General features: G+C 38.0%; 1 protein-coding gene across 1 annotated transcript; it reads left to right on the top strand.

Moving 5' to 3' along the window:
- The first annotated feature begins 527 nt into the window (after positions 1-527).
- On the top strand, positions 528-11,872 carry LOC149068464 (uncharacterized). Its single transcript, XM_089251948.1, has 2 exons — positions 528-744; positions 10,233-11,872. Exon 2 carries the CDS (start codon positions 10,358-10,360, stop codon positions 11,426-11,428), a length of 1,071 nt encoding a protein of 356 aa, XP_089108074.1. The 5' UTR covers positions 528-744; positions 10,233-10,357; the 3' UTR covers positions 11,429-11,872.
- The last annotated feature ends 815 nt before the right edge of the window (positions 11,873-12,687 follow it).

Below are 12,687 nucleotides of genomic sequence, written 5' to 3' on the forward strand. Positions count from 1 at the left end.
TTCCGTGTTGTTGAAGTTAACATTCGAAAACAAACAACAACTAAAATTGTAAGAGCTCTTGTCAAATTGTATAAATATATCCACAGAATTTGAGGGGAAAAAATCGAGTTCCTAAAGTGTGAACAGTAAATTTTTAAATGCTTTTTAAAAACGAGATATTTCTCATAGGAAAGCATAGGAAGTCGCGGCTTGTTTGGGTTTAGTTGCAGGCCCGTGATTTAGGGGGGGGGGGTCCTTGAAAATACACTAAAAATGGTATATATATTTGCTTTGCGGGGCGCCCCCCCCCCCCCCCCCCCCAGTGGATAAAGTTGAAATGACGGCCCTGCTTAGTTTGTCCCTTTAACAGAGCGATCACCGGCTTCATCTGGCAACCCAGATTTCCCCATGCCTTCTCTCTCTCAATGGGCGCGCTAGTCGCGCCACCTCCTGTTATTTTTTCCTCCATGTGCTGTCACTGAGCTATAAGTAAAGTTTACTTGTAGCTCAACATTCATCTCTGTTACAGGAAACAGCCCTGGTTGCTGAAAGCCCCGAATAATCAAGTCGAGAAACCTTGCTTCTTTTGTTTATCTGCTGCGCCGAGTTCAGTCACAGTCGACAATATTTATACAAATCAGCTTACCTGGTCTCTATCGTTAAATGATCATTAATTAGTCGTTAAAAGGTGCAATAGGATCCCTTCTTGGCGTGGATCCACTTATTCCTTGGGCGGATTCATTCAAAGTTCATCTTCAAATGCAGGTCAGTAGATGTAGGCCCGTTTCAACGTACTCGGAGGAAGGAAGCATTTCTTATTCTAGGTGGGGTGTGGGGGGGAGGGAAGTCTTCTATACTTTTATTGGAGCAGACATAGGCGGAGATAGACTTGGAAGTCTGGGGGGGGAGGAACGATGATGATGATGATGTCAATTCATGTATACATATATACATTGGATCAGTCGGCCCCCACCTTTGACGCTGGGCACCCCCCCCCCCGTATATCCGCCCACGGGAACAGATCGCCGTACAACCTCTATTCCACCGCAAAAAAAGTAAAATAAGTCGTAGCTTTAATTGACAGTACATTCTGGAAAAACTTTTCTCTAAAAAGTTTAACAATCTTGTGAAATAGCGCTTTTTGTCTTTCTCCCTTGACTAATTTACTGTAGCGGGGTCCCTTTATGAAATCCCAGCCTGGATGTGACAGCCATGATGATATCCATGTTCTAGAAAGTCCTTAAAAAAAAAAAACAGGCCTATCCATATTCTATTTCTTTCAAACCCAGCACAACTCTGGTCTGTTGCCATTGACAATTCACTACCTAGTGAGTTGTGCCGCAAGTGTACTAAGTGTGTGAGCCTAACAGTTTGAGCTTGTTTTGTGTGAAAATTATAATGCCGTTCATTTATCGAACTTTGAGTGAAGTACGAAGATTTTCAGAAGCTGGCTGATTCGAAGATTACGAAAGAGAGAGAATTCAACTGCCTTTGTGGAGAATTTAACCCACACCCTCTCATTTGCTGGGTGACGCTCCCTAGGCTATAAAGACAATGAATATCTCAATCTTACTGTAGCACTAAAAAATAACCTATAAAAACCTTTGTATGGGTAGAGGAGAGTGACATCACCCTTGGATAAGTCGCCATCTAGTGGAAAGTGTCAGCAATTGTGAGCATTGTCTTGAGCAAGGCCATCTTAAGAGCATTGTGTGCCCCAGGGCCAAGTGGTTTTCTTAAGGCTCCACCTAATGAATTACCGAACATTTTTACCAGATCACATTTTTGTGAGGCCTCCTGGCCATGCTCGTTTGGGCCTATGTGTTAACGCGGCACTGGTCTTGAGTTAGGTCTGATCGTCTATGTGCGGTCATGTTCAGTGCACACGAGCTCTAAGGAAAGATTGAAATTTATTGCCATTGTAGTCTAAGGCGCTCACCCAGCAAGTGAGAGGGCATGAGGTTGATTCCCTGAACAAGGACAGTTGAATTTTTTCTCTTTCTTAAATTTCCCTTCACATCAGCCAGCCGTTGAAAACCTTCATAGGGATAGTGAAACGTGACATCATCCTCGGATATAAATAAAGTGTAATAATTGAATATATGTTTATCATTAAAGGTTTGATGCCTTCTATGGCAAGACTTTTTTATGAGAAGATAGGCTCACGTTCACACCTGAAAGTTGGCAAACACAGAAACCATCCACATCTGACTGGCGACTGTGTCGCAGATGGGATGCATATTTCCTTCAATCTTTAGAAGTTCGTCACCTGGTTTAATTTATTTTTTGTAAGTGTAAGGCCCAATCAAATACAAAGTTGAAAGAAAATAATTGGAGAGGAAGGAAGCGGCCAATCACTCACAGCATGGTATGAATGATGCTGCAGCCCAGGGGTTGAGAAGCACTGTTCTAGAACAATGGACATCTACTTGGTGCTCTGCGTGAACTGATCGTTTTCCTGGGGTTACATGAATAGCTTCTTCTTGACTGAGCATATTCACCTTGTACACATTCCTCTGAGGAATTTCTAGCGAATTGGTACAAGTCGGAATGTGTTGTGCGAGTGTATGTATATGCATGACCCTGACGTATTTTTGTTCTGTGCTTTGTGTTCTTGCTGCAATCTGCAAAGTATAGAACACATTTTGCAATGGCCGAATATGTCTAGCTCACCACAATTTTGCTTTTTTTTTTTGGCCTGCATCTAAAAAAGTTCGTCCATCGCTGGGTTTAGCAATTTTTTTTTTCTTTGCCACTTTTTCCCTTTTTTATGACTCTTTTGACTGCGTTGTTTTTTTGTGTTTTTCCTGGATGAGCTCTCAATTGCAATTATTTGTGAACCAAATCCTCTCCTGGCTCTTTCTTGTCTTCCTCCTTTACATACATGGGGATTTGTAAGTCTCCAGACAGCATGCGAGGGTTAGGCAGCGTTCAATTCTGGTCAGTCCAATTTTTTTTTTTGGTAATTTATATCCACAATGTATGTTTTGAGCAAGATATGTTATAACTAAGGTAAGAGTACAGGGTGTCCATAATTAAAAGACCATCAGAAAATTTTGAAATTTTGTGGAGGACTTCATGAAGTGATGAGAATTTGTTTCAGGGGAGGGGGGGGGGGAGAAATTAGTTGCACTTTATTAAGAAATGACACATTTAGGCAAACGTTTACAATTTTAACAATTGTTACTGCAACAGAACATGTTCCCACATGATGGCCATCATTTTCAGATACCATGTCAAATCCCAAGATGGCATGTTCTACAACTGACCGAAGTGTGTATGGGGAAATGTTCAGCACGGGGCATGAAATGCTGCCTTTAAGGTCAGGTGAAGTTCTTGGATTGTCATGACGGACCAGACGTTTCAAATGCCCTCAAAGCCAAAAATCGCATGGGTTAAGGTCTGAGGATCGGGGAGGCCAGAGATTAGGGGAAGTGTAGGTTGATGACACATTCTTAACACACACTGCAGTGTGTGGAGGAGGTTCGTCTTGCATAAAGATTGGGTCTGCAAGGCAGTGAGGTGCTTGCAGAGCCGGAACAATTTCGTTGTGTAACAGCAATGCATATTGCTTCCCGGTGATCGAATATGTCACTGGACCTGTAGAACGCAACTCCTTGTAGAAATAGGGACCGAGAATAAATGATGCAGTAAATCCACACCATACAGTCACTTTTGGGGAATGCAACAGAACCTCTAAGATAGCGTGCAGATTTTCTGATTCCCAAATTCGGCAGTTGTGAGTGACTGCACTATCCAAATGAAAATGTGCTTCGTCTGTCCAGAGGATATTCCAAGCTCATTCTGAATGAACCTCAATGCGAGCTAGAAACTGCAGTGAGAATCTGAGTCGAGCGTTACAATCATATGGAAGCAACCACTGCACAAGTGAAAGTTTGCGCAGAAAATATCGGAGGTTATTCCGCATGATCTTATGGACAGTTGAACGTTGCCTGTGCTACACACTTGACACTACTTACCATGAGAATCTGAAACTCTATCCTCTTCCACCAGAAGCGAAACCTCTTGTACTGTGACTGTAGAAACAGGTTTTCTTCCTCTTCCAGGACGAACAGTCAATAATCCTGTGGTTTTAAATTTTGTTGTCATACTCCGAAGGTTTCTAACATTCATTCAGTATTTTCGAATCCTCTTCCAAGTCTGATATTTCCATAGAGCAGTTACTGCGGAATCGCTGTTTTGGTACAACAATTTGACCAAGAAAGCGCGACCTCGTAAACTTATTGTCATTGTGAGCAGCAAACACATTAAGAAACAAGATCTCTGCAAATGTTTCTAGATTTTATAATAGCTGCTGCGTGACATCACATAAATTTACATGTTTACTGCTGGTATTCAAAGTGAAACATCCTCTGGTGGCGACATGGGCAAGTAATTTTTTTTTACCCCTGAAAAAAATTTCCATCATTTCATGAAGTTGTCCACAAAATTTCACACTTTTCTGTTGACTGGTTTCGCCTGTAGGCTACTTTAAAATACGGTTTTTTAATTATGGACACCCTGTAGATAGAAGTGAATGGGGCGAAAGTTGTCAAACACAAAACTGCATGTTATATCCACAGTGTGTGTTTTATCTGGGGTGTTACTCCACTTGTATAGCGGTGCTGATGAACTGGCTGCACGCATTCTATGCAGGGTTAGCACAGTATTTACCATAATGGTAAAAACATGTTTTTACCACCCTCAGGAAAAAAATATCAGTTTCTACCATTATTTAAAAATTTTATCTACTAATTTTTTATGTACAAAATGCATAATTTTAAGCCACTGTTGTGCAAACACCGAAAACACAAATTATATTCTTACTAGCGTGCCAATTAAAGTACTTGTACAGGGTGTTTCAGCACCAGGTTTACAAACATCTAATAAGGGTAGGGTAGCATAGATGACTTGGAATCATACAGCAACGCATGGTTGGAAATGCTTCCCTGGCGCAGTAAGGTACGCAGAAATCACCAGTGGAAGTAAAAGGACATCATGTATAACTGAACATGTGGTTTAATAATAAATGCGCATCGAGAAAAGACAGAGGTCAAAGGTGTTCAAAGTGTCATTCATGAGCTGTAATACAGTAATACATGAGCTGTAAGTCTCGCATCTCAGACTCACATTTAGAATATTCTGGACGGTACCAGGCATGTCTATGACTTCCCTGCAATGCAGGCAACAAGTTCCTCAGTGGTGTCAACAGGGTATCATACACAAATGTTTTGATATTCTTCCTGTCTGGGGACTCCGGAAGAAGTAGAGATGCAAAATTCTCGAGCATAATCTTTCTCCGAAAGATTATTCTCATCGAGGAGAATATTCTAGAATATTCTCTGCTAGGACTACTATTATAAATAACTTCAGAATATTCTTATAAGTTCTTGATGAGAATATTCTCCTATTATTTGTAATACAGTTACATATAATATTCTTGAGAATATTCTCTGGAAAAGACTACTTCCATAAAATACCGGGGGAATATTCTTATAGAAAATAAGAATTATTCTGAAGTTATTAATAAAATAGTCCTTCCAGAGAATATTCTCAAATATTGTCCTCGATGAGAATATTCTTCAGTTGACGAAATCTTTCCAGAGAGTATTATCAAGAATATACGTAATAATATGTGTTATAATAAATAATCTCGATAAATAACTTGAGAATAATAATAATTATTTTTATATAATTATCATTTTTGATAAGAATGTTCTCTAGTAATTTATAATAGTAGTTGTTTGAGAGAATATTCTCTGTCCCCATCTCTCTTCCCATCAAGAAGATGGGAATATTGAAGTTTGTAGACCACAATATTAAAGTTTGAAAGCAAGAAAATTAAACCACCATGGCTGAATTGCACAACTCTTAACGAAATGCGAGTGATACAGAATTTAAGTGTATATGCATTGAAGAGAACAACAGTTCTTTATCTTAGAATGAAGGTTATTGTATAAGAATAGCTTCCTTTATCAATCAACTTTGATTTAATTTCTTTTGTTGTGAACTTATTTCTGAAAATTTATCTAATTTTAAAATAATTTTTTTTAAGGTTTTAATCTAAAGGTTTCTAAAATCTTTTAACCAAACTTTTAAAACCTCTCATCATGACCTGGAGAATATTAACTAAAGTTGTCATTAGGGGGCGATTATACCAAAAATTGTTTTGTTGTAAATGCTTCTGGCAATGAAAACTGATTTATATTTCACAATATAAACAAAATTAGTCAAGTTATAGAAAAATGAATATTCTCGATTATTCTCCAATTTTTACATTCAGGAATATTCTCAGGATATTCTCCGGAGAATATTCTCACCTCACATCTCTAGGAAGAAGTAATCAAGGCATGATAGATCCATCAACCGAGCAGGCCAATGCATCAAATGCCCGCAACCACCTCTCCAGCATGTCACCACCAACGCGTCAGGAAAGCATTTCTAACCTAGCATTACATGTGTTTTCGAGTTCAATACGTAGAGTAAATTAACTTCTGTCTGGATGGAAAAAATAATTTTGTATTTACTACTTCATGGGCTTGGACAGTAACATACATTCATCATTCAAAATTATGGTGAAAATTTTGTGTATAGGTGACACAGCAGTTTGTTTAACAAAGCAGTTGGGTACGTAGACCTATTATAGGTTTGGTGATTCTAATGCTACCCAATAGCATTAAGTTGTCTTCTGCATTTTTAGGACATGCAGAGGCATAAAGAATGTTTACTATGGCCTCACGCCACAGTGCATGAAATAAGGAAGGCAGGGTCATGTCTCCAGTGGTGTAGATCATAGCATGCTTGCCTGGTATGCAAGAGGGCCTAGGTTCGAGTCCCAGCAGAGACGTGATGACTTTTCTTTCCGGGTTCACCTCAGCATAATATCCGGAAAATATCTTTCTTGCTTCCCGGTCTGATGCCGGTCATACAAGAAAGGAAAGACAAATTGTTTTTGTAACCAAGTCATCTGTCATTTTGCTTTAGCTCGAGTCAATCTTATTGGCTATTGAAATAGTGCTACAATTTTTTTTATTTAAAAAATAATAATTTTTTTAATTTGTTTTTAAAATGATTGTGCTTTCTAAGGGGGATTGTGCTTAAATAAGGGGGGTGTACCATCCCCATACTAATTTTTTGAGTGGGAACCCTGTGTTTTGATAAACATGGTTTTTAAATCTGTCTGAGAGGCAAAGAAACCTGCCCTCCCAAAAAAAACAACTTCTAAGTAGATAATCAACAATGAGCGGTATTTGTCCAAGATAGACACAGAGGGCATCCGATGCATGTCCAAGATGTAGAGTATTGTGACATTATGTGTGTGTTGTGTGTGTAGGATTACAGCTGGTTCAAATCAAAACTGTCCAGGATACAGAGGTGTCCAAAGTGGCAGGTTATACTTTATCACCTTGAAAAAGTTTTATTGGCTCTTGTGTTTTTGCATTATTACCATTTTAACAGTTACAGAGTAACTGTAACTCACTTCACGAGCATATTATGTAGTGGAAAAAGGACTGTGTCAATGTTTCCATCTGCGATGCTGGCTGTTTACTGTTGGACAATTTTAAGATAGGCTCCTTATGCCCTGTTCAAGCTTAATGCAAAATGAAGGAATATGTTAGACACCAATATATAAATGAATTATGCTATAATGCAGGGTGGGCAAAAAGACAGTGGAAACTTTAAAAATGAATAAAAACCAGAAAAATAACCGAAATAAAAAATGGTTTGCAGGGTTAGCATTGCTAGGTCACTGGAATTTTTTTAAGACAGGAAAGAAAACAGCCGATAGGTGGCGTTGGTACGAGCGACTTAGGTGGAAATATGCAAATAAGACTGATATAAGAACTTGCAACCAGTTCACCCTTGCATCTTTTTATCAGCCACCTCATTGGGCATTTTGCCTGTTGTGGCATTGTATTTGTAAACCACGTATATGGACCTGCTTCACTCTGCCATTGCTGGATTTGTGACTGGCCTGCAGTGTGTTATCCCCTGTGGTGGTAGTCATGTGAAGAACACATACTGCTATAATAAACAATTTGGAGGCATTCTGTTCGTTATTTGCGAATCTTTTCTTTGAAGAAAAAGCAATAAAGCTCTCTGTATGCAACATTGACTTGTGTACGTCAATGCCATCTATCGGGTATTTTTTAAGTTTTTTTTCCTGTCGTAAAAAAATTCCTGTGACCTAGCGATGCTAACCCTGCAAACCGTTTTTTATTTCGGTTATTTTTCCAGTTTTTATATTTTTTTAAAGTTTCTATGGACTTTTTGCCCACCCTGTACATTTTGTTTTGTATACATTGGGTAGTATTTTTATGTATATCAATGTTGTGCCTCTACATATTGGTGAAGTTTCTATACATATTTGTGCTGGGTTTTTTTTTCTGTATATTTATTTTGCTTTGTGTGTTTCAATGTATTGTATTAGGGGCCATTCAAGTATTTGACATGAATGTCGCTCTCCGCTTGTTAATACAAGATATAACGAAGACTGGATTTTGTGAAGATATTTATTATTTGAGATGTTAATTTTTTAAGGAAGGAAAAAACTCATCTCTGCCTCTACCGGGATCGAGGGACCCGGGTTCGACTCCCGGTAGAGGCAGAGATGAGTTTTTTCCTTCCTTAAAAAATTAACATCTCAAATAATAAATATCTTCACAAAATCCAGTCTTCGTTATATCTTGTATTAACAAGTGAGAGCGACATTCATGTCATATATATAGCCCTCTGGTGGCTCGTCGTCCATGAGCTATAAGCTGATCGGTTTCACCGTCCATTGCACGGTTCCGTTCGGCATATATACGCTCTAGTGAAGGAAAATCTCTATCTCCTCTGTAGCTTAGTGGTCAGAGCACTCGTCCGGCAATCGAGGGACCCGGGTTCGACTCCCGGTAGAGGCAGAGATGAGTTTTTTCCTTCCTTAAAAAAATTAACATCTCAAATAATAAATATCTTCACAAAATCCAGTCTTCGTTATATCTTGCATTCAAGTATTATTTTAGCAGATTTTCAGCCATTTTTGACCCCCCCCCCCTTGTCAGCAAAACATTGACCTCCCCTCCTCCTTGTCAGCAAAATTTCGTCAGCAGCTTAGAATATTTCATATCTTCAAAAAGGGGGTGGTTGATGACGTAAGCAACCTTCAAACCCCCCCCCCCCCCCGTCCCCGTCATCAAAAGTCAGCAAATCCGAAACACCTCCCCCCCCTTGATGCTGACATAATACTTGAATGACCCCTTCTTATATATGTACTAAATGGGCAATTTCACAAAAAACTATAGCCAATACATAATTTTTTTACAGTAAAATTCACATTTAGCACACAAAATTACTATTTTTGTTTTAGACGCAGAAACTTTGTCAAAATTTGTTGTCTAATGTAATTTAAATCTCATTTGTTTTTTCTCAAATGAATTGAATTAAAATTTGTCTCACTTGACAAAACGGACCTAGACAGTCCCTTGCTCTTCAGGTCCTGTTTTGTTCTTTTGAATGCTTGCAAACTTCCCGGGTTGCTCCATTTCTTACTCTTATACTAATTACATTCATTTCTTACTCACTGATCTGATCCCTTGCTCAGGTCACTCAATATTTTGTTCTCTCATGTTTTTAAATTCTCTTGGCCATTTGTTTGGTGACTCACTGACCTGGTTTTTTCTGCTCTATAGGTACTTTTTTTGTCTCTCTCATGCTTGCAAACATTCTGGGTTACTTGTTTGGTCACTCTTCTGGTCATTTCACTCGCTTAGTCCTTCGCTCTCTGGATAAGGGGATTTATTGCTTTATAAATGTGGCCTAAGCAAGTTTTGCAACAATTTCTGAATTTTTTATTTTTGAGAGTAGAGTGAGGGAAATTCATAACTGTATTCTGTCTTGGGGCAGGATTACACTATACTGTAAAAGTTTGATAAAGTTTTTTACAAAACGTGACAAAAAAAAACAACAATAAGCCCATTGGCTTCATTTGTTCGAATTTAACGATTACACTTATTGGTTTTTTCTCCCAGTTTCGTAAAAGATCTTTTATCAAACTATTATCATGTAATATTTGCCGTATTGTAATATTCAGTATTGGAACAAGCTTCCCCACTAAGCAATAAAAAGTTTGGATCTTAAGATCTTGGTTCTGTGACGTACCCTCTGGCTTGTGAATACACTACATTGGAATCATTGTTGAGTTGTTAAAATATCTGCCACACCATATAGATTGGCTCATCGAAAATTTCATGTTACCTTTCTCATTTCAGGTAAATTGACATGCAGGACCAGTTTTTCCGATAGTCTGAGATAACAAAGTTAACAACGTTGTAGATAACAAAGATTCCACTCTAAATTGCGCCACATCTTAGACATTCTTCCAGCTCCATTAGAAATGAATGAATCAACTTGTGTGATTTCGTTTGATGGACCTCACGAGGACAAAGACAATTCCAGTGATGTTCAGATCCCAGCAGCGTTGAATGTTGAGCATTCCGAACCCGTCTCTCATGATCTCTTCGGTACTAAAGGTAATGCGCGTAGGTGTGAGTGGTGCGGGAAAGCATTTTCGAGAAGCGCTGATTTGAGAAGGCACATAAGAGTTCACACTGGAGAGAAGCCACACAAATGTGAGTTTTGTGGAAAATCATTTTCCGAAAAAGGCAATTTAAATGCTCACAGAAGAATTCATACAGGAGAGAAGCCATATAAGTGTGATTTGTGTAGTGAAACATTTTGTGTCAGCCAAAGTTTGAAGAGGCACAAAAAAATTCACACTGGGGAGAACCTACATGAGTGTGACGTTTGCGATAAAACATTTAATAAAATTAGCCATTTAAAATCTCATAAAAGAGTTCACACTGGGGAGAAGCCCCATGCTTGTGATTTTTGTGCTATGAGGTTTGCTCGAATCACTTACTTAAATTTGCATAGAAGAGTCCACACTGGAGAGAAGCCATATAAGTGTAATTTGTGTGGTAAAACGTTTTCTTTCAGTGTAAGCTTAAAGACACACATAGAAAAACACACTGGAGAGAAGAAAAATGTGTGTGATGTTTGTGGTAAAACGTTTTATGAAATCTACCATCTAAAATCTCATATAAGAATTCACACTGGAGAGAAGCCGTATAAGTGTGACTTCTGTGGTAAAGCCTTCGCTCATATCAGTGGTTTAAAAATGCACAAGAGAGTTCATACTGGTGAAAAGCCATATGAGTGTGACTCTTGTCATAAAAAGTTCTCTCAGATAAGCCATTTGAAGGTTCACAAAAGAGTTCACACTGGTGAAAGGCCGTACGAGTGTGATGTTTGTAATAAAAGATTTTCTGGACTTGGCATTTTAAATACTCACAAAAGAGTTCACACAGGAGAGAAGCCATACGAGTGTAATATTTGCGATAAAAAGTTTTCTCAGATGAGCCATTTAAACTTCCACAAAAGAGTTCATACTGGAGAGATGCCATAGGAGGAAGAGAAAGTGGATTTTCTTACAGTTCTTGTCAAAACCCTTCCATCAAGAAGATGCTTTTGGTTAGTAAGAAAAGTGCGCTTTCTACCTTTTGATTTTGGGAACACTGTACTTTCCATTTAAGAGACTATAGAGACTACTGAACCACATATGCACGTAGTCTATAATTCCATTCCTCTGTGGAACTTCTAACATATAGAGACTATGGGTTGTCCGTTAAGAGCTGACTTTTTTAAACTCAGATAATCAGAAACATTGTACATACTGCAACTCTATCAATATTAACGGTAATAACAATGTAAAATACTGTATTGACACAACTTTCAGACTGTTTTTATATATTTTGCCCTTCATTAACTATTTGACCTAATTGAAAAAATTCGCTCTTATTAATTAAATTGCTGTGTCGCTGTATTGTTTGAATTAAATGAGCACCAATTTACATCCGTTTATGTGGAAATAATTTTTTTTAAAAATCATTTTTTTATGCGGTTGAACCATAGAGCGATAATGTCAATATTTACTTCGTTCTTGAGTAATTAAGTAATTTGAAAAGGATGGTAGTTCTCTCCAAAGCCTGGTGATGGCAGCCTTGTAGGAAATTACTTTTCAAGACATGATGAGGAAATTTGAAAGGTGGGTGTGCGTGTGCGCGTGTCTCATTCAAAGTAATACTCTAGTGCAGTGGTTCTCAACCTTTTCTTGTCCATGGCCCCCTTTCAACCATTTCTCATTCCTATGGCTCCCTCTTGCGAACATTAATAATTTTCTACCTCCCGCCGGCCGTTTTTCCATTAGAAGATAGTTATTCAAAAATTGTCTGAAGTATATAAATATGTTTGAATTTAATTTGATTAATTTTTAATTTATGAAAATAACGAAAGAGCAAAATGAACGTAATAGAATACAGTAAAAAATATATATATATATATAATAAATTATTTTCAATCAATGTAAATTCTGCGCTTGAAGACGGCACAATCTCATCAAGTTACTGTACTGGATGAAATTTGTATTATTTCAAATTAGTTTATTTTTGTGTAAATTATTATGGTTTCGTTGAGAAAATGTTAGTTGTAGCTTCCAAAATACGCATTCTTGTAGTGATAAAAATCGCCAAATGTGGTAGCAAGCAGTTTTATTAATTTTATTCTCTTCATGCGGATAAAAGTGGTATATAATGAGGGAGTAGCCAGACAGAAATGAATCACAATTGAAAAGTTCAACCTTTCACTCGTTTTCAATAATGTATCAAG

Source organism: Pholcus phalangioides, unplaced genomic scaffold (assembly GCF_987345545.1).
Source record: "Pholcus phalangioides strain wild (caught in Gottingen) unplaced genomic scaffold, Ppha-v1.0 ptg000027l_1, whole genome shotgun sequence".
NCBI lineage: Eukaryota > Metazoa > Arthropoda > Arachnida > Araneae > Pholcidae > Pholcus > Pholcus phalangioides.

Bases quoted from the DNA above. Each gene is read 5' to 3' on its own strand.
- LOC149068464 (XM_089251948.1), top strand. From the start codon at position 10,358: ATGAATGAATCAACTTGTGTGATTTCGTTTGATGGACCTCACGAGGAC.